Genomic DNA, 23,783 nt, shown 5'->3' on the forward strand with positions numbered 1-23,783 from the left:
CTTACAAAAGACTTTTTTTTCTTGACTTTCTCTGATTTGAGCTAATAGGGCCTGCTAAAACCGGTTAAGAGGTTGCGGTTGTGTCAATTTGTGCGTTGTTTTTTTTGTGTGTGTTTGTGTGTGTGTTTGTGTGTGCGCCCGAGAGAGAGTGCAAGAGGAAGAGAAAGAGAGTGGGAGCGATTTCTAGTGTGTTTCAACAGTCAGACCCAACCCATTAAGGGCCAAGTATTTTCAAGGGAATAGAGACTTACAGAAGTATAACACATGTTTGATTCCCAGAGCCCCAGTGCAATAATTCTTCACACATGAATTACTCAAATCAAATCAAGTTGTACTGGATCACACAGCTGCGCTGGATTTACAGGTCTGCTGATGTGTTAGTGAGCGTTCACATCACCATTCACGCTGTTAATACCATCATTAACCAAGTTTCCTTTTAAAAAAATTACACTTCTCATATATTTCCTCCTTTATAGGCGTATACGTGGTAACACTTTAAGTAAAGGTCATCAGTACAGGTGTTCATCATTAACTACTTGATTATTAACATCCATATTAGTTGGCTCTTAATAAAGAACTCTGAATTATGGATTTTTACTTTTTTGGGGGGCCAGAGCTTTTACATCGACTATATATAAAAGATGGACCTACCCACTATGACATCACCCAGTGGTTACTGAGGTCCTGTTGTGAAGCCTCAAGCTGAGAGTTTGCTCTGCCATCACATCTTCTTTCAAAATACCATTTTAGTGTTTAGTTTGAAACAACCTGTGACGAGTGAAGGGAGAATCTGGTTGAGAAACACACAGTAGACAATGTGGACCTTGCTTTATCCTCCTTTGGACTATAATGAGACCATAATATACAATTTAAAAAAAAAATTGGATGTATTCAGTAAGGTTTAAAAGTAATGATTAAAACCACAAACTTATCAGGAAAGTGATTTGTAGAGGTTGTAGAACAAGGAAGCTGAGGGCTGTTTTTGCAATTCTACACAATCAATCATTTAGAAAGAATGCACATGTAAAGCACCTCTGAAGACTTGGAAGCTGTTCATCTATGAACTGCCGTCTACGGACGTTGACCGTTTTCTTTTAAGCTATTTTAGTGCTCTGCTTCTTTAAGAAATCAGCATGGTTACAAATTACATTTCAAAGTCATATTTTTTAGTAGAGCTGCATGGTGATGCCTTCCTTTTTTATTTTTAGCTAGAGTGTGACAAGTGAAAGTAGTGCCATAAAGACCTGGGATTGTATGGCCGAACTCTTAGATTCCATGTCCAACAACAGCTAGCAATCAATCCCACAGCCCACACTAGACAAGCTATTGGCATTTTGCTAGCTCTGCTCTGCCAAGGTTACACACACTCTGATCGTTAACTGAAAAAATCTAATCAGCCAGTCACTTGGCAGCAACTCATTGCATTTAGGTATGTAGACGTGGTCAAGATGGAATACTGAAAAACTGATCATCAGAATGAGAAAGAAAGGTATTTTAAGTGGCTTTGAATGGTTGTTGGTGTGTTGGTGGTAGATGGGCTGGTGTGGATGGGTTACTGTCCCACACAACCCTCCAGGGTTTGGAGAGAGTGGTCCGAAAATAGAGATAATATCGTCTGGGAGAAAATAGCTGGTTAATGGAAGAGGTTAGAGGAGAATGACCAGACTGCTTCAAGCTGATAAGAAGGTAACAGTCACTCAGATAACCACCTGTTACTACCAAGGTGTGCAGAAGAGCATTTCTGAGCACACAACATATCAAACCTTAAAGCAGATGGGCTACAGCAGCAGAGGACCACAGCGGATGCCACTCCTGTCAGCTAACAACATGAAACTGAGGCAATAGTTTGCCTGAGCTCACCAATAATGGACAAACTTTGCATGGTGAGTGTCGATTTTTGCTGCAGGATTCAGACAGTAGTGTCAGAATTTGACATTAACAGCATGAAAGCACGGCTCCATCCTGCCTTGTAGCAGCATTTCAAGCTCATGCTGATGATGTTTTAATGGTGTGGGAAATAATTTAGTAGTAGTACTGAAATGAACAATAACTACTGAATGAACATATTCTGAATTAAAAACAATCTGGACTCATTTGAATAATGTTAACACATGCAGTTTTGTGTTTTGTTACACAAAATACCCCACCCACCAAGGGAAAATTTCGACACTTGTAGCAGACCCACCCTTTTAAGTGGAAAATGAACAAAGCATATTAGAATATTCCAGCTATACAACAACTTTCTAATCCATTATATTAAAAAAGCAATGATTAGCCGGATATTGAGGAAAACTCTTACTTGATGCCCTGCTAGCAGCGTATTGATCATGCAGAATTAATCTTAAAACGTGCTCTATAATCACACAAAAAAATCATGAAAATAATAAGCTATTAATATGCCTCCTCCCAGGCCACTCGTGACTGCCGAATCTTGTCGAAATACAGACAGCGAGGCAAATTAAATGACATGTTATTAGTTGAAAGTCACTAGGTGGATGTGAGTGTAGGAGTGTAGTTTTGGGTTCCTCGTTTGAGTCTGATCGCCATCAAAAGACAGCCACACAGAAGGCAGCAGATGGGATTTGAACCTCGGATTACACAGAGGGGGAAGACGAACCCCGATGACCACCACGTATGACCTCCGCCTTTTTTTCTTTTATTTTTTTTGTCCTTGCTTTATTTTTCTGTGGACGTTCATGGATTAGCACTTTTGAAAAAAATCATGCTAATAAGCATAATTGTTTAGGAGATACAAAGTTGCAAAATGCCACTGTGTGGAACAGCAGGACATTTGGAGTTTGCATTCAGAGAGCACTTTGTGTGAATTCAGTTTGTTTGTGTAGCTGCTGTAGACACCAGCAGATCCGATAGAAACCAAAACCCACTGTCAATTTCTAATAACAGGCTCGTGTTTCTATCAGAGAAACAAGTAAACCAAAGTTTTGGTGAAGGTGGCTCCACACACACACACACGCGCACACACACACACACACACACACACACTGCTCTTTTAATTTCCGATACATTTTACTAAATTCCAGGTCTTTGCTCCTTTAGCTGATGGTTAAATAGAGTGCACAAATATTTCAATTTTGTCAAAAAGTGCTTGCTTTTGTGTGCTCAGCGGGGGGACTTTGTGAGAAGTGGAATATATGTTCACTAAAGGCGCACAAATAAACACGACCGTTAAATTTTGAAATTCTGATGGCAGGAACCAAGATGGTGGAACGACTGAGGGGTGGTGGGGATGATGGGGGTGGATGTACGGCGTTGAAACAAGGGAGTAAAGAGCCCCCTTGAGGATGTCAGACACACACAACATTGCTAGTGACACTGAACTACACCAGGCTCGCTGAATAATCACCGGACACGTGAAACAATATCGGCAGAATCAGAAAGAGGAATTTTCTGAGCTGCACGTTGCTTAATGTTCATTAGAATCTAAACAGTGGGGGGACCGACAGTGCTGCAATGAAATAAGGAAACAGTGGTTAAAGTAAAGTTTGTTCTATATCAAAAAGTAGGGGATCTGCTTTTTTAACGGCGTGAAAGACCAGAGTGCTGGTGGGAAGAGGACAAGCTTGACCCAAGCCAGAGAGGTTTGACCTGAAGTGAGAGCTTCTCTGGTCCTTTGTCTCCCTCTGCAGCTCTAGCTGGGTAAGGACAGATAGAAGAAGCCATTTGAAAACAGAAAAAGGGGAAAAGTCTTGGGGAAAAAACAAAACAAAACAAGTAGAATTAGAATAAATACTTGGGGATAAAAACGCTGCATGATTGCTACAGCATAAAAGTACATAAAGCTTCCACTTCAGTCATTAGCGAGCAGATTGTTGCAAAAATCTTGGCAGTGTTGCAGCGATTCCAAACAATTCATATTTTTGAAATAAAAATTAAGATTTTAAAAAAGAACCCGTTAGTCTCTTGTTTCTTTAAATTACAAACTCATAAGGATAAAATTCTCCCCTTTTTAGCTTCTCATGGTGGTGAATTCGAAACCCTTCCCGCCATCTAGCCTTTCCCCCCACATCTGCAACATGTTTACAGCTTGAAATGTGCATTTGTGCACCCAAAAAACCCATAAATCTTCTTTACATAAAAGAGATCATTTCTGAAGACGTTTATGTCCCTCGTGTCACCGTTAAAAAATACAGCCCTGCCATAATCTGCTCTGGAAAAAGGTTCAAGATGCTTCGAAGGCAACGACTGCGTGAAAAAGTAGAAATGTCGCCCGTCAACATGGAAATAATTTCCCCTCCTGTCAGCTGTCGGGTTTTGGGGGATACTCAGGACGGTGTAAATTAGATTTGATTACAAAGTAGTTTCTTGTAGCTGTGTCATAAATACTCTCTTACTTCTTCACCCCCAGGCCTGGCTGTGCCTTTTTTATCTCTGAAAACCCTTCACAGTGCAGGGGGTCTTATTCATTTCACCAACCGCGCCTCAGATCTTTTGTGCATTCTCTCATGCGTTTTAGCCCATTACACATATAAGCACCATGTGTTTGTCTCGCAGTATTAGGGTCTAAACAATGCCTCTGACATTGTGGTTAAGCTTTAAAGTCACTCGAGTTGCACGTAGCAGTGAGTTAAAATGGCCCATATGCACTTGTCTGAGCTAAACAAATTGAACCCATCAGTTTGTCTTAGCAGATCAGAGACACATGCCATATGTTGAACCGAGCTCTTTGATGCCTGTCTTTTCCTATGAGCTCAAATGTCACATTTTACATATAAGGCTGGCATAAATCTATATTTTTTCCTACTATTAACAAATCCCCAAACCAGCAGTGTGTCTGTGGCAATCAGCTCCACCATGTATAGTTTCATTGTGCACCTGCTGACTCATTTCAGCATCAAAATTGTGTACAGGAAACACGATCTAATCATCTAACTGGACATAAATGCTTTCATCGGTATTCTCGCGAACCATTCATCTCATCTACTTCAAATTTTGTCGGTGTACTGCCCGAGTAAGAAAGGGCTCCAGTGTAGCACTTTCCTACGCAAAGTGTTTATTACAAACGGTCTCATTCGCACACACATTCACGCAAGCACTTTCTAATGTGTCCAACGCCTTTCTATCTAACGTTCATTCACACGCCAGGAGCATTGAGAGCAAGTCAGTATTTTACCCAACCTACCTTCCCACCCCCGCGCTGTCACGATGTTGGCATCATCAAAAAATGTACAATGTCAGAGTAATAACACTAATCATGGGATTGATTTGTGGCCTCATGATGATGTGTCACACAGTCTAAAAATGTCCCGTAGCTGTATTTTTATAGTTCCTGGAAAGCTACGAAGCTTAAATATAAACTTGGATTCATGGTAGGTACAAGAATGAACACATAGTTTAGGTTCACCTTTATTTTTCTAGGAAGAAAGAAGTGTTAGTAGGGTTAGGCCTCCAGGTAGACCTCCACTGGGGATCTGCTCCTCCTCATAATTATCTGGTGGGAGTGGGTCCCTGGCTTCAGCACTACATTTATTAAAAGAAAGTCATGGAGGATTTTATGTGTACAACACAAAGCAAAGATGTTTTTTAATAGAAGCTGAGCTATTTTATGCGTCTCTTATTGTCACTTTGAACAGTCATTGTCACAAAAAATCCCCCAAAATACCACTTTAAAAAAATAATAGCAATCAATGCCCAATATCCAGAGCTACAGTACAATAGATGCACAATTTATCAGTCCCTCCCAACTAATACACTGTCTATATGAGCAACAACACCAACAAACAGCTTATTGGATGTAAAATAACACACAGGGTTCATTATACTGGGCAGAAGATCTCTCAGACAGCAATAGCTCCCCTCAGAAAGAGAAAAGACGGTGGACACATACTTTGGATGATTGCTAAGCCATCCAAAGCTTCTAGAAATAAAACAATATATCACTCCCTGCTGGGCTAAAGCATCACACCATCACTGTCTGGGACTTATAAAAAAAAGATGTGAGGAAAAACTTGCAACATAACTATCTTCATGAAGTAGAAAATGTCGACATCTTTACCCACCAATAGTTTACATTTCATTAGAAAAAGTACCTTCTTCTATACAGTTTACTTTTAAGTTAGAGTGAGAAATTTAGCACACAAGGAGCAGAATGAAATGCTGTGAAAGGCAACGTTAAGGCAGGGACACATTTCATCCTCTGAAGGAATGGATGTGACATGTCTGGTGGAGGTGATATATAAATAGAGAGGTTGCAGTGATGTTTTAATGCTGGTGATGAAGCTCAGAAAGACATTAAGGATAATATTGGCTACACTGAGTCAACTCAGACTGGCATGGTGACTGTGAAGCAGTTTCACATGAATTTGGTGCTCTGAGTGTGATCCTGTGTGTGTTTGCTATTGTTCAGAAAAATGTAAGATCATTTGTCAAATGATTAATATTATATTTTACAATATTGTTTCATTGACATCTAGGATTTGGGGTTTAAGGAAAAGAAAGGCCCAAAATCCCTCAGAGCCCTGCAGACACTATGAATAATGTGGACTTTTCAGGCCTGCTTCCAGCTCGAGCCCTCTGCTGCTCCCTCCGCGCCTGACTTCCAGATCCGCCGCTCATCGTAAATGACGTGAACAATTCCACAAAATCAGTTCCCATCAAACTCTTGACACAATCGCACCAAAATTCGGTCTGATTTCGAGTTGCTGACATCACAAACTCGAGCTTCAGCAGTGGATGAGGAATTCCTGCGTGGCCCCGTGCTTCTCGTGTCTCCCCGTTCACCTCGCCTTCTGCTCAGAAATATGAAGAGAAACAGATATTGCCGCGCGAGCGCCAGGACACTGAGTGCATGCTGTGTAAGTGCTATCTTGGCTTTGGAAATTGTGGTTTTAGGGGGATTATTTAGACAGAAAGAGAGAGGGCGAGGGAGCATGAGACAGGGAAAAAGTGTTGAACACATACACAGAAAGGTCCAGTTTACAGGAAAGGCTGCATGTAGCTACATTATATCTGCCTGCAGCTAAAGTTACACACACACACACACAGTCTGAGTGGGCACAACCATCAGGCCCATCTGACACGAGCCAAGGAATGAAAGGTATTTTATTTGAATCACTGCTATCTTTCGCCGGTTGCCACAGGGAATTTAAATTAAGCGGTTCGTTTCCACAAAAATACCCTCAATTATTCCACTTAGTTTTGTTCACATGATTGATACCCTGTTCAGTAACAGATTTCTATCAATATTATCTCCTTGTGGTCATTTCATCAGTTCAAGTAAATCTTTGAAAGGCTCCATTTCGGCCTGCAAAATGTCAGCAAGCCAGGAAAATATGCACTTTATCCTCTCCCCTCCTCTCCGTCCAGTCTGTAAGACAGACCTATAAAGCCTAGCCCGAGTGCTGGTGAAGATCTTTTGTTTTCACAGCACTTTTAAGTACAAGTGTTTGCCCTTGTTTGCACTCCTGCATGCATTCACCACACAGAAAATTGTCCCGATTAATCAGTATCTTTATTTTCTGCTTGCCCACACTGAAAACTAATCTATAAACCTCTTTTGTTAAACAGTTACAGCAGTTCTCTGTAACTCTGCAGATGCAACACCAACTGCTGCGCATTCTGGCACCGGTTATGTAGCTGAGTGACATTGTTCCTTCATGTCACCACATGAGGGCGTGTTGTCGGAGGGTACAACCACAACACAGCTGGAAGCTTGAAGAGTCGGAGACACTGCAAATCTGAAGCATTTCAGCAAACACCAACCAGCTGAGAGAAACTGGAACTCCAAGAGTTGTCTCTTTGGGAGTGCAAGTAATGGTTATTAAAGCCATTTGTTTGGTGATACCCACAGACAGTCGCTAAAAAGCTATTCCAAAAAAAAAAATAAATAAAAAAATAAGAATAAAAATATATATGTATATACACTGCCAAAAACCCAGAAGATTATTATTTTTAAAACACTGAAACCAATTTTGGGTAATTCAAATATGCAGTTATTCACTGGCATTGTTGTTTTTCAGAGTTAAGAATATTACTGGTTGAGTTTTGGATGTGCTGGACTTAACTGTAACCCTGCAGTGGTCACGGGTCCGAGCACAACGGGGGGATGAGGACAAAAAGGAATAACGAGAAACACATTTAACTATTGACTGCCACAAAAAAAACAAACAAAACAAACAAAAAACCTTAAAAAATATATTTTAAAAAACGCGAGAAAGAGAGCAGAGTGGGAGAGGCGTGGACGTGGGTAGGAGGTGTGTAGGGGGTGGGACACAGAAGGATGCAGGGTATGCAGCCTCATCCCGGGGGCTGGTGCACCGGGAAAAAAAAGGCCACCGTCTCTCTCCCCTCCAAATACTTTAACAGTCTCACTTTTGGAGACGCATCCGGACATCCGGAATCCCATCTGCCTCCCCCCTCCCTACCCTCTCTCCTCTCTCTCTCTCTCGCCTTTAACACCTAGCCCGCTTTCAGTCCAGGTGGCAGAGCGCACATCGGCCGAGGGATGCAGACTCTCATCTCCAACAACACACGGATAGCGGAGCTGGGAACAGCCGCCGACAGCCACGGCTCCGTTAGCTAAAGAAGACGAACAGCTCTGCATTTGCGTGGACTCTAAAAAAAAGGATACATTTGTTCTCAATTCTTCTTCTCCCTTTTTTTCTTAAACCCAAGCGAGCAAATCAAGCTGTGTTCAATGCGCAACCATGCTCATCATCTCATCTCGCAGTGCGCTGCTGTCCGTCTACTACCCACAGATCTTCCTCATCCTCACCAGCGGTAGCTACCTGTAGGTTTCTTCTGAATGAACACATGTAATTTCTCCAGCAGGTAGTAGTGCCTTGTGCGCAAATTAGCCAATTACGCACAGGGAAATTGGACTAACAGAGAGCGAAGTTTTGTTTTTAGTGCAGGTGTTTATTTATTACAGCTGATTTTTTTATTATTATAATGATTATTATTTTTAGCTCAGCATTTGACTTTGCAAAATGAAGAAATCCGACTCGTGCTTGCATCTCGTTCTGGTGTGGCAGAGATTTTATTTTAGAAAGTGAGGTAAAATGAAATTTGGACTATCCAGTCCCTCAATATACGGGAAACATGGGGAGGAAATGCGTGATTTGTGACGTACAGTTAATTTCATTTTATCCTATCATAGACTGCCAAGGAACAAGAGCTGTGGATTTTTCCTTCAACATATGGCCACGTGTGTCATTTTCCGTCTCATATTGAGTCATAAAGATTGAATGAATTCGCTTGAGTGTATGCATGTAGCCAATATTTAATCGGCAAGATTTGTGCACGTCCTAGTGTGTGCGCCGCTGATGAGATGACCTGCCCTCGTGGATTTACACATTACACCAGAACCACTTTGTCATAGAAGCACCTCGTCAGACAAGGGCCATAATTGGAAAGCAGCATATGGAAAAGCCTCATTTTTGGATTACTCCACGCTTTGCCCACAGGCCCAGGCCTATGTAATGAGCTCTTTTCTTACAACATTAAAAGACCCAGACCCTCACAGAGAGAATGATTGCTGCACCATACATGCCTCTCATTCATATTAAGGGCAGGTTCTGAAGCCTTAAAGTAGCTGTGCTGGTTCATGTTTTATATAATATAGAGAAAGAGAGGTGGACAGAAATGTCTGAATTTGAAAACCAGTTTTTCTAATTAAATACGGCACTTTCTTATGTCTATATAAGAGTCCATTAAATCAAACATGATAAGACTTATGTTTTTATTTAGTTATCTTGACAAATGTACCCATTTCTCCTCTTGACAATAACATCTTGATACCCAAGCAAGGTTTAAGTTGGGGGAAGAATTCAAATCTTTCTGATTTCACTCAGATTTCAGTTCCATAATTTCTATTGTTCTCTCTCACTAAGCCCCATTACTCTCTGCCTAGGGCGTTGTCTTCTGTGGTAGCTCTGGGTGCCAACATCATCTGCAACAAGATACCTGGACTGGCCCCACGTCAGAGAGCCCTCTGTCAGAGTCGCCCCGATGCCATCATCGTCATTGGTGAAGGTGCCCAGCTGGGCATCAACGAGTGTCAGTACCAGTTCCGCTACGGCCGGTGGAACTGCTCAGCCCTGGGAGAGAGGACCGTGTTTGGACAAGAGCTGAGAGTAGGTCAGTCTGGTTGAAAGTCAGCTTCTACAAGAAGTATTAACAGTTTTTCTCTGCATAGACACATAGACTGTATGCAAAAGATGGAGGCAGCCACTGCATGGTTACCTAAAGATTGTAGATAAGTTTTTGTTCTGCTTGCACCATGTTGGATTTTTTGAGCCAGAGGTGACTACATAAAGACAAGCAAGTCAATAAATAAGTTATCAGCTAATGGTAGCATACTTGGTTAGCAAGCTACAGCCACAAAATATACTGCTATACGAACCTGCAAAATCTGTGCTAACTAACATATGCTAGAATTTAAATTTCTAATACTGAAGCAAAAAATATTTCATGAGATAGACATCACAGCTGGCCAAAATAGTTTGTCAGTTAATCCCAAGATAACCAGAATCAGAATCCTTTAATAATGCCTAAGGAAATTATGTATACACCATTAGTGCAAACATACCAAGAATCTCAGCTCAGTAACTTAGCAGAGGTGTGTCAATGCTCATTTCAATCAAAGAGGCCGTGTCCCAAATTTTAAGTCTTAAAAAGATCCAAACAGGTGAGTTAGGAAATATTCTGCTTTCCGACAGTTGTTATGAAGAGGAAAATTGGCTTTAGAGACTTAATCCGTGTTTCGTATCATGCTCTAAACATTGTTAATTTCATCTTTAATGCTGATTATTTCAAAACCGAGTCAGTATGGACTGATGTATGCGTTCTAGTCAAAAACTTGGGAGTGACATCACTCCAGAGTTAGCACATTCCAGAAAAAGACAGGAAAATCAGCATTTGTTTTGGTTCTTAGCAAGGTAGAGCCATGCAGGTATTACTAGCAACACTGCATAATGCATATATTTTTTTGTGTTACAAAACACATTCATGGATAGAGCCTGAGTGCTCTGAAAATGCTTATTTAGTGAGTCAAAAATACAGAATAGTGGTAGTACAGATGAGAAGTTTACCGTTTTTCTACTGTTTATGTTTATTGCTGCCATCTCAGGGTATGTTGGTCTGCTCCGACTTTTCTGAATGGTAAATCCAAGTTGAGGGGGTTTTCCACAAAAAATTTCCAAATCACAATTTCCAACTTATTCACCATGAGTATCTTTTGGAGTCAGCCCCTAGTGGCCTTTAGAGGAACAGCAGTGTTTTACACTTCCAGTTCTACCATGGAGGTTGCTGCTTGTAGATTGTAGAATATGTGAAAAGTAGGCTGAGACTGAACGGCTTCAAGGACGAGACAGGGGTGTTTGAGATACTGACATAGTATCAAGTACAGATTGACAATATTTAATATAATATGACCTATTGAGAGTAAAAAGGTGACAGAAGAAAGTTTATTGGCTAACATTTTACAACAGTCTGATTAAATTAAATAAGGTCCAACAGGTGGAAATGATAGATGTGATAACAGGTGGACTGTTCAAACCAAGCCCAGCCAAGATTTCCCATCACTGAAAGTTGAACATCAGTGCGTAGACGAAGCCATTCTTCTTGCCACAAGAATCTCTTCTCATTCTTCTAGTGTTGCCTTTGAACGTCCTGTCACTATTGTCAGCGCTGAGAGGAAAAAGTTGGAGCACTGATGAAGGCATTTCTGTTTGGAGCTCCACACACGAGAGAACAATGAATGAACAAACTCCAACTCTAACGGCTTTGCTAGTATTCCCAAAGGGGATTTAAGCGACTCTGCTTGCCATGCATCGTGGTTGATGGGGCAAAGACTTTCTCTGTGAAGCCTCGCTTTAGGTCCATCTCTGAAAGCGATGCATAAACACAGACACGAACACACCTCCCCGCTTTTAGTCCTCATTCTTCCCAGTTTTATTCCTCACAGGAGCGTGTTTGCTCCTAATGTGAACCTCTCATGTAAATCACATTGTAGTTGGAGCTGTTTTGTTGCGGTCTCGCTGTGGGTTTGGATGCACGTTTAATCTAGCATCTCTGGGAGCAATCACTTTCTTCAACATGGGAGACGGGCAGACGAGACGTCTGGATCGCTTTATTTCTTTTGTCAGAGGAAATGTCTCTTTTCTTTTGTGGTGTGTGAACAAGACTCAGAGAGACGCTCTAGACCTTACTTTGATCCTCGCGCCCTTTCCATGAGGAACAATTAAAAGACTTTATTTTAATAAGAAGTAAACTAGTTAGCAGGCTGCAACAAATGTGTGAGCTTTCTAGATATTTTGGGGGGAGGGGGGGTTGTAAAATAATTTCTTGTAAAATCACACACATCTGTCACCTGATTCTTACCCATTTTCTTTAGTCTTAAAGACAGAAATGTGAGCTAGGGTCTTAGCCCCCTCTCATGTGGCCAATGTGCCATCCACCACTTTATTTGATTGACCTGCTGAGCCTGTGAACTCATTAAATGTTGAGAAAGACCAGCGAAATTCATGCAAAACCACTAATTGAAGTCAGCTCCAGCAGCTGGATGGCAACAATGGAACCCTGCATGCACTGCTGTACAATCAAAACAAATCACAGTGCGAAGAGATGGCTGTTTGGCTATTGAATGCGCCTGATGCCTGGAGAAAGACTCAACCATACAATATATCCGAATGGGTCGCAGATTCAGCCTGATGAGAGACGACTAAAGAGTTTGTTTTGAGTTATGGAACGAGCGAACCGCAGGCCTGATGGTTTGCGAGAGCGAGTTTGTCAGGTTGGAGGCGCGCCATTAGAATCGCCTCCACCAGAGACGCCATGGATTAATACTCTGGGACTGCTCAGAAGAACGGAGGCCCGGCATTATCCTTATTGGTGAGCGGGGATATCCTGTTACCAGCTTCTGTGCCAATAAATCCATCCCCTTTCTGCCCCCCTCCCCCACCCCATAAATATCAACGTGTTTATTCTGAAGTTCAATTGGTGACACGCAAAAAGCTTGGAAATGGGCACATCTCAGTCGAGCCTGGCCACAGATTATTTCAACATGCAACACACAGCGGTATCATTTGCTGGAATGATGCGGACCGCCTAAGACAGAGACAGAATGACACTTGAGCTGCGTGAGAAATCCCATTGATGAAAAACATTAAGCAAAGTAACTGCGAGTGCTGATCTTTAAAGAAAAAAGAAGCTCCTCCAGTCAGCCAGTAGATGTCACTTGTGTTTTCTTCACCATGGTGATCACTGCTTCAACAGTTACCGACTAACTGTGCAGATCAGCGATGGAGCATGAAACAAGGCTTACGGAGAAAAGATGGAGTTATGAAACTGTGCCTTTACTCTTAGGCTCATTATTTTGCCTCTTACAGTAAATTTACGGAAGGCATTAACAAATACTGTTATACACCACTGCTCTCTTTCATATTTAATCATGTCCTTAAAGCAGTGAATATTTTTTTTCTCTAAAGCCAAAGAGCAGCAACCCAGCTTTGCACATCAATACATTTTGAGGGCTTTTGCCTTTTCCGGAAAGCTGGAAACGAGGGACTAGAGAACTTGTCGTGAAATGCAACAAATGTTTGGCTGCTGGGGTAACCCCATAAAATTGAAAGGCCTTTTGTCTGCCCACACAGAAGTGTTTTCTTTTATTTTTGCCTTGCGTGTTATTTGACGTCAAGTCAAATCAAATCATTAAAAAAACAGAAAAAGGACACTACAAAGCATGCACGGTGACCAAGCTTTACTTGGACGGACCTTAGGACAGACTTCACAGCTAAAAGAGAATAAAATAATAATAAAAAGGAAAAGTTAAAACAAGACAAGCAATGCATATGCAAATGCCAAATATTCAGCCTAGTTTAAAAGCCAAAAACATAAAATGTGTTTTCAAATGATTTTTTTTTTTTTTTCAAAAAAGAACGCTAGTTTTGGAGAGGTCCTGATTTAACTCTTTACCCCTTGAAAGCCTAATAGGAGGAATCCTTGAAGCTTTAAGGTGTCCCGAGAAAATAGATCTTCAGCGGTTTGGTGACCTCATGGTAATTCTACCATAGGTCTGCATAACCTCTAATTGAGCAGAGGGCTAATTAGCTAAAAGGAGTGACTTGGTAGTGTCAAGGAATCAGTACATCAGAAGTGACTTTCAATGGGTCAAGACAAAAGCCTTTAAGCTTACAAACATGGGCCACAGTCCAGAAATGCTGAATGCTATATTGTCTTTAAGCCCAACTTTTTCCTGATAGCAACACTTTTTGCTAAGAGCATTTGAAGAGATGTCAGAAAGACAGAGAATAATGTCTTTCTGACATCTTGTCAGGTTGCTGCCTTGATAAAAATGAATATAGTATTGAAGGGTTCTCTGTTAAATCTTTCAATGCTCAGTTCAATTCAGTTTTTCAAGTAGAAATGTTAAAAATCCCTTCAGATGTGTCCGCATGAGCTGAAAGGTATGTTCCACTACATTAAGATCAGGTGACTGATTTGACCATTCTCTTTGCCTGGAGAAACTCTTGGGTTGCTTTTGCAGTATACCATAACAATGCCTCCACCATGTTTGATAGATAGTGTGGTACGCTTTGATCATGAGCTGTTCCTTTCCTTCTGCATACTTTTCTCCTCCCATCATTCTGGTACAAATTCATCTTGGTTTCATTTGTCCAGTGATTTCTTTCCCAGAACTCTGCAGGTTTCTTTTGATGTTTTTTGGGAAAGTCTAATCTGGTCTTCCTAACCAATCTGCACCTTAGTGTAAACACTCTGATTCTTAGATTTTTGCATCTCTTGACTGTAGACTTTGACAACAGCAACAGGTCCACCTGTTCTTGACTTTGTTGTGAAGTTGTGAAGAGGTTTTTCTTGACCATGTAAACATATATTTCAGTTTTCTTCTGTGTTGGTTTTGGTGTTGCTGAACTGGCCAGTGCATATATTCTGTTTAAGAGTGAACCAGGTTGTTGATTTGGCCACTCCTAAAGTTTCTGCTGTCTCTCTGATAGGTCTGGTTTTTCAGACTAATGATGGCCTCCTTCACGCCCATCAGCATCTCTATGAACCTAATATTGGAATAACAATGGATTCGGTATATTAACATGATTCTATTTCTTCAGGCAGCAGGGAAGCAGCGTTCACTTATGCCATCACGGCTGCTGGAGTTGCCCATGCAGTAACCGCAGCGTGTAGCCAAGGCAATCTGAGCCAGTGTGGTTGTGACCAGGACAAGCAGGGCTACAATGACCAGGAGGAGGGCTGGAAATGGGGAGGCTGCTCAGCTGATGTCAAATACGGCGTGGAGTTTTCGCGGCGTTTCATGGACGCCCGCGAGATCAAGAAAAACGCCCGGAGGCTGATGAACCTGCACAACAATGAGGCCGGGCGAAAGGTAACACATGATCACAAAACTCTATCTGACCAGTTGTAAACTAAACAATAAAGCAAATAATAATTAAACGATGTGTGACATAAAACGTGAGCGTTGGTAAGGACGACTCCTAAATAGAGCTGTGCCACAGGCCTACAGCCCATTCAATGAATTACTAAGCATTAAGTCAGAGTTGAGGATATTATCCCCCGCCTCCTTTCTCAGCGGCAGCACCAAAGACCACACTTCTGCGCCACCACAAATACTGAACCGACTGGAGGGACTTCCAAAAATGCGATAACCACGAGGGGAAAGACAGAGTTTCTCTTAAGACCAGAGCTGTAGACAAACAAGTTACAACATGATGTAATTATGAGCTTTAAGTCATCTCACATTGAAAATGCATCGAAAACAAAATACAGCTCGGTCACCAAGGCAAACAGTCACCTGTCAATTTTGTCATCTGAAAATATTTGTATGGCAATATAATATAAATCTGGCTCAAACCACAATGTAACTCTATACATGCATGGTTGCACAACGGCTCTGGTCAGTTTTCTCGGGCTGACATGCTATTCTGTGGTCTCAGCAAAGGTAAAGTTAATTAGAGACTACAGTTCGGGGGTATGAGTTATTTTCCCCAGGTTTTGACATAAAGTTGGCCTATATGTTGCTGTGCTGAAAGTTGAAGTGCCCACAGAAAACCCAGCTCACCAGAACAGACAGACTTGAAGGCTGAGCGAATGCTATTAAGCATTTTAAGCAATGGACCTGCAAATTTAAAATGACCATTTGCAACACACAGAAGTGTGTACACCCCCGCGCAACGTCAATTAAATGTCGAATTATTCAAAATGATGAACTTGTACTAGCTGCTTACTTTTAAGTTGAATGGTCAAGTGTTTGTTCTCATGTGAAATTAAAAACAGGCCGATTCTATTCAAAATACAGGAAACCAGAGCAGCAACTTTTAATAACAGATTCGATCCGTTTTGGCATGAAGAATATCGGTGTCACACAGATTTCTGATGAGATGCTGTGCCGTTCTTCAGAGACATTTCTTTCAGCTGTTGGTGTTCTGCTGGATTCCAATCAGGCAATACACTTGGCCTGGTCATAGTTTTGAGTTTTCCTTCCTTTAGAAACTTTTGTGTGCTTTGGATGATTATCATGCTGGAATATTCGTCTTCTGCCAGTCATTTTGTCAGCCGGTATTTTGGGATTTCCACGGGTAGCCATGGCCCATCTATAAATGTCATCTCTTCAACCTCCTTTGCATTCATTCAGCCCCGTATCACCTTGGAGCTTCACTGCTGGTGTGGGGGTCCCGGACGAGTTTGCGCCAAACACATTGGAACCTATCTAAGGCAAATAAATGTATCTGGCTTCATCTGACCAAAGAATGCTCTCCTAAAACCAATTTTTGTGTGGAAGAGCAAGCAGGACCTTTTTTGGAAGTCATCCTTAGAGTGTGCACCGTCCTTTCGCACTGTCTCAGATGTCACACAAACTCTGACTTTCACTGATAAGATAAACAGAGGCTCAAAAGTTACCTCTCAGATTTTAACTAGTCTACAGACTATGGTCTGTGGTGACATTTCAGGAGGTTAGTGGCACTATGGCTGGCTCTGTTACTCTTGATTAGTGCTGCAGCTGTGTTTTGACTGCTTTTGAGTCGGTTACTGATCTTTCTCCATGTTTTTCCAACCTATTTTTCAATTCCTTTGGCAATTCTACTCTATAAGAAGCCATAAAGCAGCCAAGCAGACAGACAGCCCATAGCTTCAACATTAAAAGGGCTGTGGGGGATCAACACTGCTAAAAAAAAAAAGAATTAAGGGAACACTTCATTATCATAGTATAACACAAAAATCAGTTAAAGTTTCAGTTATGAAGCATGAACCACTTTGAATGAATTTATCTGCTTTGATTAAAATCAAAGTGATAACATGTGGAGACGATCCTCGAAAAGGGAATGGTTTTGCAGGTGATGCCCACAGACCATTGCTGTCTCCTTATCCTCATCCCTGTATACAGTATGATGTTGCAGGCAGCGTAACGTTTGCCACACCAGTTCCATACTCTTCTGCATCTGTCACATGTGCTCAGTGTGACAGTGTTTGCTCAGAAAAACATGCATAAATAGCTTTCATGTTCATGTTATAGGGCTCTGGCAGTGAACTTCCTGCACCTCTTCATACAAAGGAGCAGATACCAGACCTGCTAGTGCGTTGATGTTCTTACACAACCGTGTCCAGCTCTCCTCGCGTAACGGTCCATCTCCTGGTATCTCCTCCACATTGTTGAGAGTGTGCTGGGAAATACAGCAACCCTTCTTGGATGGATCAACCCTGAATGGGTTAGGATTTACGTACCAGCACCCCCAAGCACCACCGAGGACACTAGCAGTAGCCAAAACTGAAGAAAATTCAGTCAGGTGGGATGAGGAGAGAGGAATGGTCTGTGGCCAGCACCTACAAAACCATTCCCTTTGTGGCGACTGTCTTGTTGGCTCTCCAGTGCACCTGTTGTCACTTTCATTGGCACTAAAGCAGATTAAATCAGAATGGTTTTTGCTTTCTAAATGGGCAAGTTTATATCCATGAAGTTTAACTGACTTTGATGACCAAATGTTCCCTTAACTTATTTTGAGTGGGGGATGTTCCGGCAGTTAGGCCAACTGGAAGTCAAGGATTTACTCAGTTTGTTAAGATAAGATAAGATAAGATAACCTTTATTAGTCCCACACTTGTTCTCATGATAATGAGATTTCTTGTGTGTAAGCAATCTCAGGTGTAATTCATTTTTATTGCATTGAGTTTCTATTGTAAGACCTGTGTTTTCAAAATACTCTTTCTTAAGTTCTTTGCCAAGTTTTATTGTTAATTGTTACTTATCCTACTGATTAGGCTTTTAACCACCATGATTAATGTGTACCAACCTAAGATCTACTCTCTGTGCGCTCAGATCCTGGAGGAGAGAATGAAGCTAGAGTGCAAGTGTCATGGTGTATCTGGTTCCTGTACTACTAAGACCTGTTGGATCACCCTGCCAAATTTCAGAGAGATCGGTAACCTGCTGAAGGAACGCTACAGCGATGCAGTTCAAGTAGAGCCAGTTCGAGCCACGCGGCTTCGCCAACCCTCCTTCCTGCGTCTCAAACAGGCTCGAGGCTACCAAAAGCCCACAGACACAGACCTGGTGTACCTGGAGCGCTCTCCCAACTATTGCGAAGAGGACAGGGCCACAGGAAGCACAGGGACAAGAGGAAGACTGTGCAACGGCACCTCGAGCCTCGCAGACGGCTGTAACGTGATGTGTTGTGGTCGGGGTCACAACACACACCACTACACGCGAGTCTGGCAGTGCAACTGCAAGTTCCACTGGTGCTGTTTCGTCAAGTGCAACACATGCAGTGAGAAATCAGAGGTTTTTACTTGCAAGTGAGGAAACAATGAGGCAGGGTACCGAGAAAGGAAGGGAAAAGGGACAAGGGTACGAAGGGAAGGGAATATGAGAAGCTGGAATTGGAAGTGAAGAATTTTGGAGGTATTTATTACATTTTGCACATTCTGACATCCCATCTGGAATGGAAAACAAAGTGGAATTTGATTGGGAGCAACAGACATAAATATTTAAGACACGTAACTGCTTGCATGCTAGAGTAAAAGTGACATGACAGTGAAAGGATTTTTAAGATAATATCAGTGACGTATCCTACAGATGTTCCACAGAAGAAGAGAAAGGCGACTGTTGGATCTTGGAAAACGTCTGGAACACGCTAACTGGAAATACTATGAAGTAAGATTGCAGCGGAATGCGTTCAGCTCTACACTGTACTCAGTTTGAACACTGAAAATGAATTATTTATGTCAAAATATTTTTCACACTTAGAGGATGGTTAGCAAATTCACGTGCTCTGGCATTTTTTTTCCTCTCTCTAATTCATGCGGGCCACAATGGTTTTGTCATATGGAAGCTCAATTACAGCAACTAAACAGCAAAAATGATCTTTTTCCATTTTTTCCTCCCATAAAGGGCAACTTACTAGTGCTTTATTCTCTTTTTTTGCACTCACGTGGTTATGTTTTCTTTTTTTATGTCATGAGACATTGGTTACTTTGGGGAGCTGTTGGGTCATGGACATACACTCACCGCCGATGCTTTCCTATGCCAAGAACCAAAGAGGCAGAAAAATACACATGAAGTACTTTTAAACACCGTACTTGTCAGTTTGAACGGCACCTCGTCTTGACTGTGTTCACTGTTTTGTTTTTGGAAGGCTCTTGACTTCTGTGAAAACCATGTAAGCCTCATTGGAACTCTATAGAGGTGCAATCAGGTTCAGATACATCCAGCATTCCCATGAACGGCAGAGACGTGGAATTCCACATTCATGGTCTGTGCTTACACAAGGCCTTCCAGCGCGGTTTAGGCCTGCCTGGGTGGATGGCATGTACCCCAACCACACGGAAGAGGGTATGTGAGGATCAAAGGCCTCAAAGCTATTTTTGGACAGAACCCTTAATGTATTCAGAAATGTTTATTTAGGCTTTATATAACTTACAAAACATTTTGAAGAGTATATTTTTATATGAGGAACGTGGCACTTTATGTCATTTAAGGTGGAAAGAAAGTCACTATTTAGGAGTGCTTTCTGACATCATTGTATACAGATTGAGAAGCTTTAAGTTATTTGGAATTTTTGTTTTTCTTCAAGGTTCCTAAACTGTAAATATTCTACATGTTTTATCAAAAGTTGACCAGATCGTCTATCTTCACATGATCCTTCATAACTCAGAGTGGGCTCTAATAGTTAGTTGTCAAATCAAAGTAATGCAAAGGCAAGTGGAAACCACTATTAAAGTGGACCTATTGTGCTTTTCCTTGTTTTCTATCACATATATAATGCTACAATGGTGGGTGCTCATATTAAACATGGAAAGGTTTTCAATTAATGAAGCCTGAAATCCTGCTTCAGACTGCACTAAACACTTAGTTTTAGTGTGTTTTTCCAACTTCGACTCTGTGTAGTATTCACTGAGAGGGGGCATCCTAATATGGTCATCTAAGGGACAAATCTTGTATTTGTAAATGGCATTGTAAATTGGCATCCAATCAGAAGAAAGTTGACTTAATGAGAGGGTTTTATTAAAGGAAATGGATGAATACAAGATAAATGATGATTATTTTGAACTGTGAATCACTCAAAGCTACTCTAGAGTCCAAGTATTATAATATGCAGCTGGAAAACAAGCATAATAGGTCGCCTATAAAAAAATAAAAATAAAAAGGTACATGGAAGGTGCTTATAGACAGTACATGGGTAGTGTAAAACAAAGTGCATGTATTTTGTATTTGTCTTGATGGTGCTTTTGGTTAACAGTTTCCTAAAAGCATAGCTATAACTTAAAGAAATTTAACTAAATCTGTATTTTATTTGTTTTGTTGCAAAATTAGAGTCTGCAACACAAACATTGACAGTTGTATTTCATTCTTTTTTTTCCCAATAAAATTTCTAAGGCACCTCTAGCTTTTTTGTTTTGTGTCACAAAAGGCCAACAATATTTCAATAAAAACAAAGAGCTCTTTGATACACGCAGTCCTTTATTATGCATTAAACTCATTATTCATAACCTCATAGTACGACCCAAAGAAAATGAAGCTTTGAAACCCCAACCAGAAGGCACAAGTACATTATAGTAGAGGCCTGTGGTGTAAAATGCTGACATGGGAAACAAGAAATCATGACCTTGACCAATGTGGTACTAATGTGTTAGGAGATGACCACATGGCTGCAGCCATGCCACCTCATTCAGCCAGGCTGACTTGCACAGGCTCTTTCCTGTGAGGCTGAAAAGCATTGCAGCCATTCAGTCAAGTGCGACTAACAGCTGTTTTGTTAGCCGTCTGAAATCCTGGGGACCGGAACCCCATAAGCTCCCTTCACTATGTTGGCGGATCGAGAGGAGAGTCCGACCAATTGTTTCAACACATTTTGTCATTAAAAAATCAGGTGCAGAGCAAACAGGGTGGAGCAGGGTGTTGGCAGGCGCATAAAGCGCTGCTTTGTTGAGTTGTCAGGACCGTTCAGCTTACCCAGCAGCAGGAGGGATGTCATTCTGCAAACTAATGCTTATGGTCCGATTCCTCTCACTCGCTCTGCAGATGCACAATTCCAGTATGTTTTTATCTACTGCCTACTGATGTAGAATTGCTATCACAGGTCAGCAGACCAAACATGGCTACAGCTAAACAGGAAATACAATATTGATGAAATATTCCCGGAAAAGTCTCCGGAGTCTGGTATAATAAATAATAGATTGCTCAAAGTATTGTGAAGTGTAAGTTGGTGTTATTCTAGAATGGTTAGAACTCATCCTGCATGCCATGATCTCTCTAATGACTTAGTTTTAATCATTAATGGATAGAAATAGAAGATTAGGGTGAAATTCACAAAACTATGTTAAGTATTTAACTAATACTGTTATAATCCTAAAACAAGAATAATTGGAAAGGCAAGCAAAAACACGGTAAACACACTGGGCCTTGTTTTTAAATAATGACACATGCATTTGTATTACTGCATTTCCCCCTTAAATCGCCTTAGCTTATAATATCGTGAATACCATATCTGTGTAGATAAGTGGATATTGGAAATACTTGAACAAGGTCTTCATATCATGACCAAGATGCCTCCATTTAATTAGGTAAGGCAGGGAGGGGGTAGATTACATCATGTTTTGGTCATTTTCTGTTTCATGGTTACTGCAGAAGTCACTATGGGCCTGGGATTAAACCCAAACCCCTGCTGGTATCATCTGTGTCTGTGAAAAGCAAAAAGCCAGGATACTGCAGTGCTCTTTGTCTTTGGATTAAACCGCAAAGCATCAGCCCTGCCAAAAGTTACCAGCATGAGCTCGCCACTAACAAACTCATTTCCCAGACTCGGATCAAGACAAAGCCAGAGCTCCTGGCATCCTGACCTCTGCTTCTATACCACAGATCTTTTGTTTACATAATAGTTTAGGCTTGAGTACCAGCATTACTGAGGTAGAAAAGTACGTTATAGAGCATAATACATACTTTTCTGATCGCACTTTTTTGATTATTGTGTGGGCAGCAATGTGACTGTTAGCTATCCTGGGCAGGCGCAGATAATATTTGTCTAATACTAAGCAGGCCTATAACCTGAAGAAGCTGCTTAAGTACTTGGTAACATTCATGAGGCTTTTAACACAAGCTGCATGTTCACCCATTAGCGTACACATTTCATGTATTCCCTTCTACTTTACATGGAAACCTGTTTATGGGTTGAGGACCTTCTTTCTCCTCACAGATGTTTTTTTAGGAGTCTTTCCTCACAGGTTTGAGCAGCAAGGTTCCATCTCGCTCTTCCACCAGGAAACCCAACTCCCTGAGCGCGGAGTAGTCAGCTGTGCCGCAGCGTTCCAAAGTGGCAATCAGTTTCTGGTTCTCCGAGTTGTGCTCCAGGAGGTTCCTGATGGTGAAGATTGCCCACTGGCTGATGACTAGAGATGCCCGGTTAAGGACAACAATGTCAAAGTTTCTGCTTTAGAGAGTGGAACATGCAGCTGTTCCATCTTTTATTTTTAAACATATTTTTCAATGACTTATTATTTCCTTATTTTCTCCTCATATTTATACAGCTTCAGAGGTAGCTCTTCATATTAAAGATGGGAAACGTTACAAATAATACAGTCAGCATATGTGGAAGCAATCCTTGTTAGACAAAAGCTTGGGAATCAGTTTCTGGCTTTCTCATAGAGAGGGGATCTCCATAATACAGTAAGGCTAAAAGCAGCCCCACCCACCTGCTCTTCAAACCTTGTGTTTCCAAGGGGCAGCCAATGAGAAGAAACCAGGTTTAAAGAGAGATGAATAGCTGAAACTACTCATTTCAGACAAAGGACAAACTGAGGGGTTACACCACAGCCAAGTTTATGAGAACTATGGATGATTTTGAACAGATTAAAAGTGAGCAACAAAACAAAACACATTACTATTGCCTAAAAACAAGCATCCATTTAACACTGCTGCATCAATTTAAATCAAAATTTGTGGTCTTATTCAGTCTCTTTTGGAATTAAGTTTTGTATATTTGTACATTTGTACATAAAAGCCGGTGAGTTTGCATCCCCCCCCCCCCCTCCCAAAAAAAGCCAAAAAAAACAACAACAACAACTTTGCATCGCGCTACAAGGTAGTAGATGTCATGCAAGATGGATCTAGGAAATGATTTGTTATAGAAAGAAAATACAATACCAACAAAACCTGGAAAATAGATCAAGCTCTTTCAACTCATGAGCAGTTTTTATTTTCCCTGGGTCATTGACTTCAAAGACAGCCTAACAAACAAACGGGTTTGCAGACAGGTTGTGTATACTTTGCATTTCAGGTCACCCCATACACACTTTTTTTTCTAGAT

At 41.3% G+C, this 23,783-nt stretch overlaps 2 protein-coding genes across 5 annotated transcripts in view; one reads left to right on the forward strand and one right to left on the reverse strand.

The window, feature by feature from the left end:
- atxn10 (ataxin 10) overlaps window positions 1-23,783 on the reverse strand; it is a 78,744-nt gene that overhangs the window by 45,819 nt on the left and 9,142 nt on the right. The window contains exons 11-12 of one of the 3 annotated variants that reach the window (XM_085437660.1): window positions 22,700-22,866; window positions 10,035-10,055 (exon numbers count right to left, since the gene is read on the reverse strand). In XM_085437660.1, the coding sequence (XP_085293786.1) occupies window positions 10,050-10,055; window positions 22,700-22,866 (173 nt within the window). In that variant the 3' untranslated portion in view covers window positions 10,035-10,049. Of the gene's footprint in view, window positions 1-10,034; window positions 10,056-21,732; window positions 22,867-23,783 lie in introns of those variants that run through there. The other 2 variants (XM_085437659.1, XM_085437661.1) reach the window with 2 other exon arrangements.
- On the forward strand, window positions 8,566-19,197 carry wnt7ba (wingless-type MMTV integration site family, member 7Ba). 2 transcript variants are annotated; one of them, XM_085437666.1, is made up of 4 exons: window positions 8,566-8,736; window positions 9,869-10,095; window positions 15,084-15,355; window positions 18,302-19,197. In XM_085437666.1, the coding sequence occupies exons 1-4, from the start codon at window positions 8,654-8,656 to the stop codon at window positions 18,779-18,781; spliced, it is 1,062 nt and encodes a 353-aa protein (XP_085293792.1). In that variant the 5' UTR covers window positions 8,566-8,653; the 3' UTR covers window positions 18,782-19,197. The 2 variants fall into 2 exon arrangements, with proteins under 2 accessions (XP_085293792.1, XP_085293791.1); XM_085437665.1 differs by having other exon boundaries at window positions 8,592-8,746.

The sequence above is a fragment of the Copadichromis virginalis genome, linkage group LG17, assembly GCF_057382275.1.
Source record: "Copadichromis virginalis isolate Kocher_CV1m ecotype Utaka linkage group LG17, C_Virginalis_male_GT1.1, whole genome shotgun sequence".
NCBI lineage: Eukaryota > Metazoa > Chordata > Actinopteri > Cichliformes > Cichlidae > Copadichromis > Copadichromis virginalis.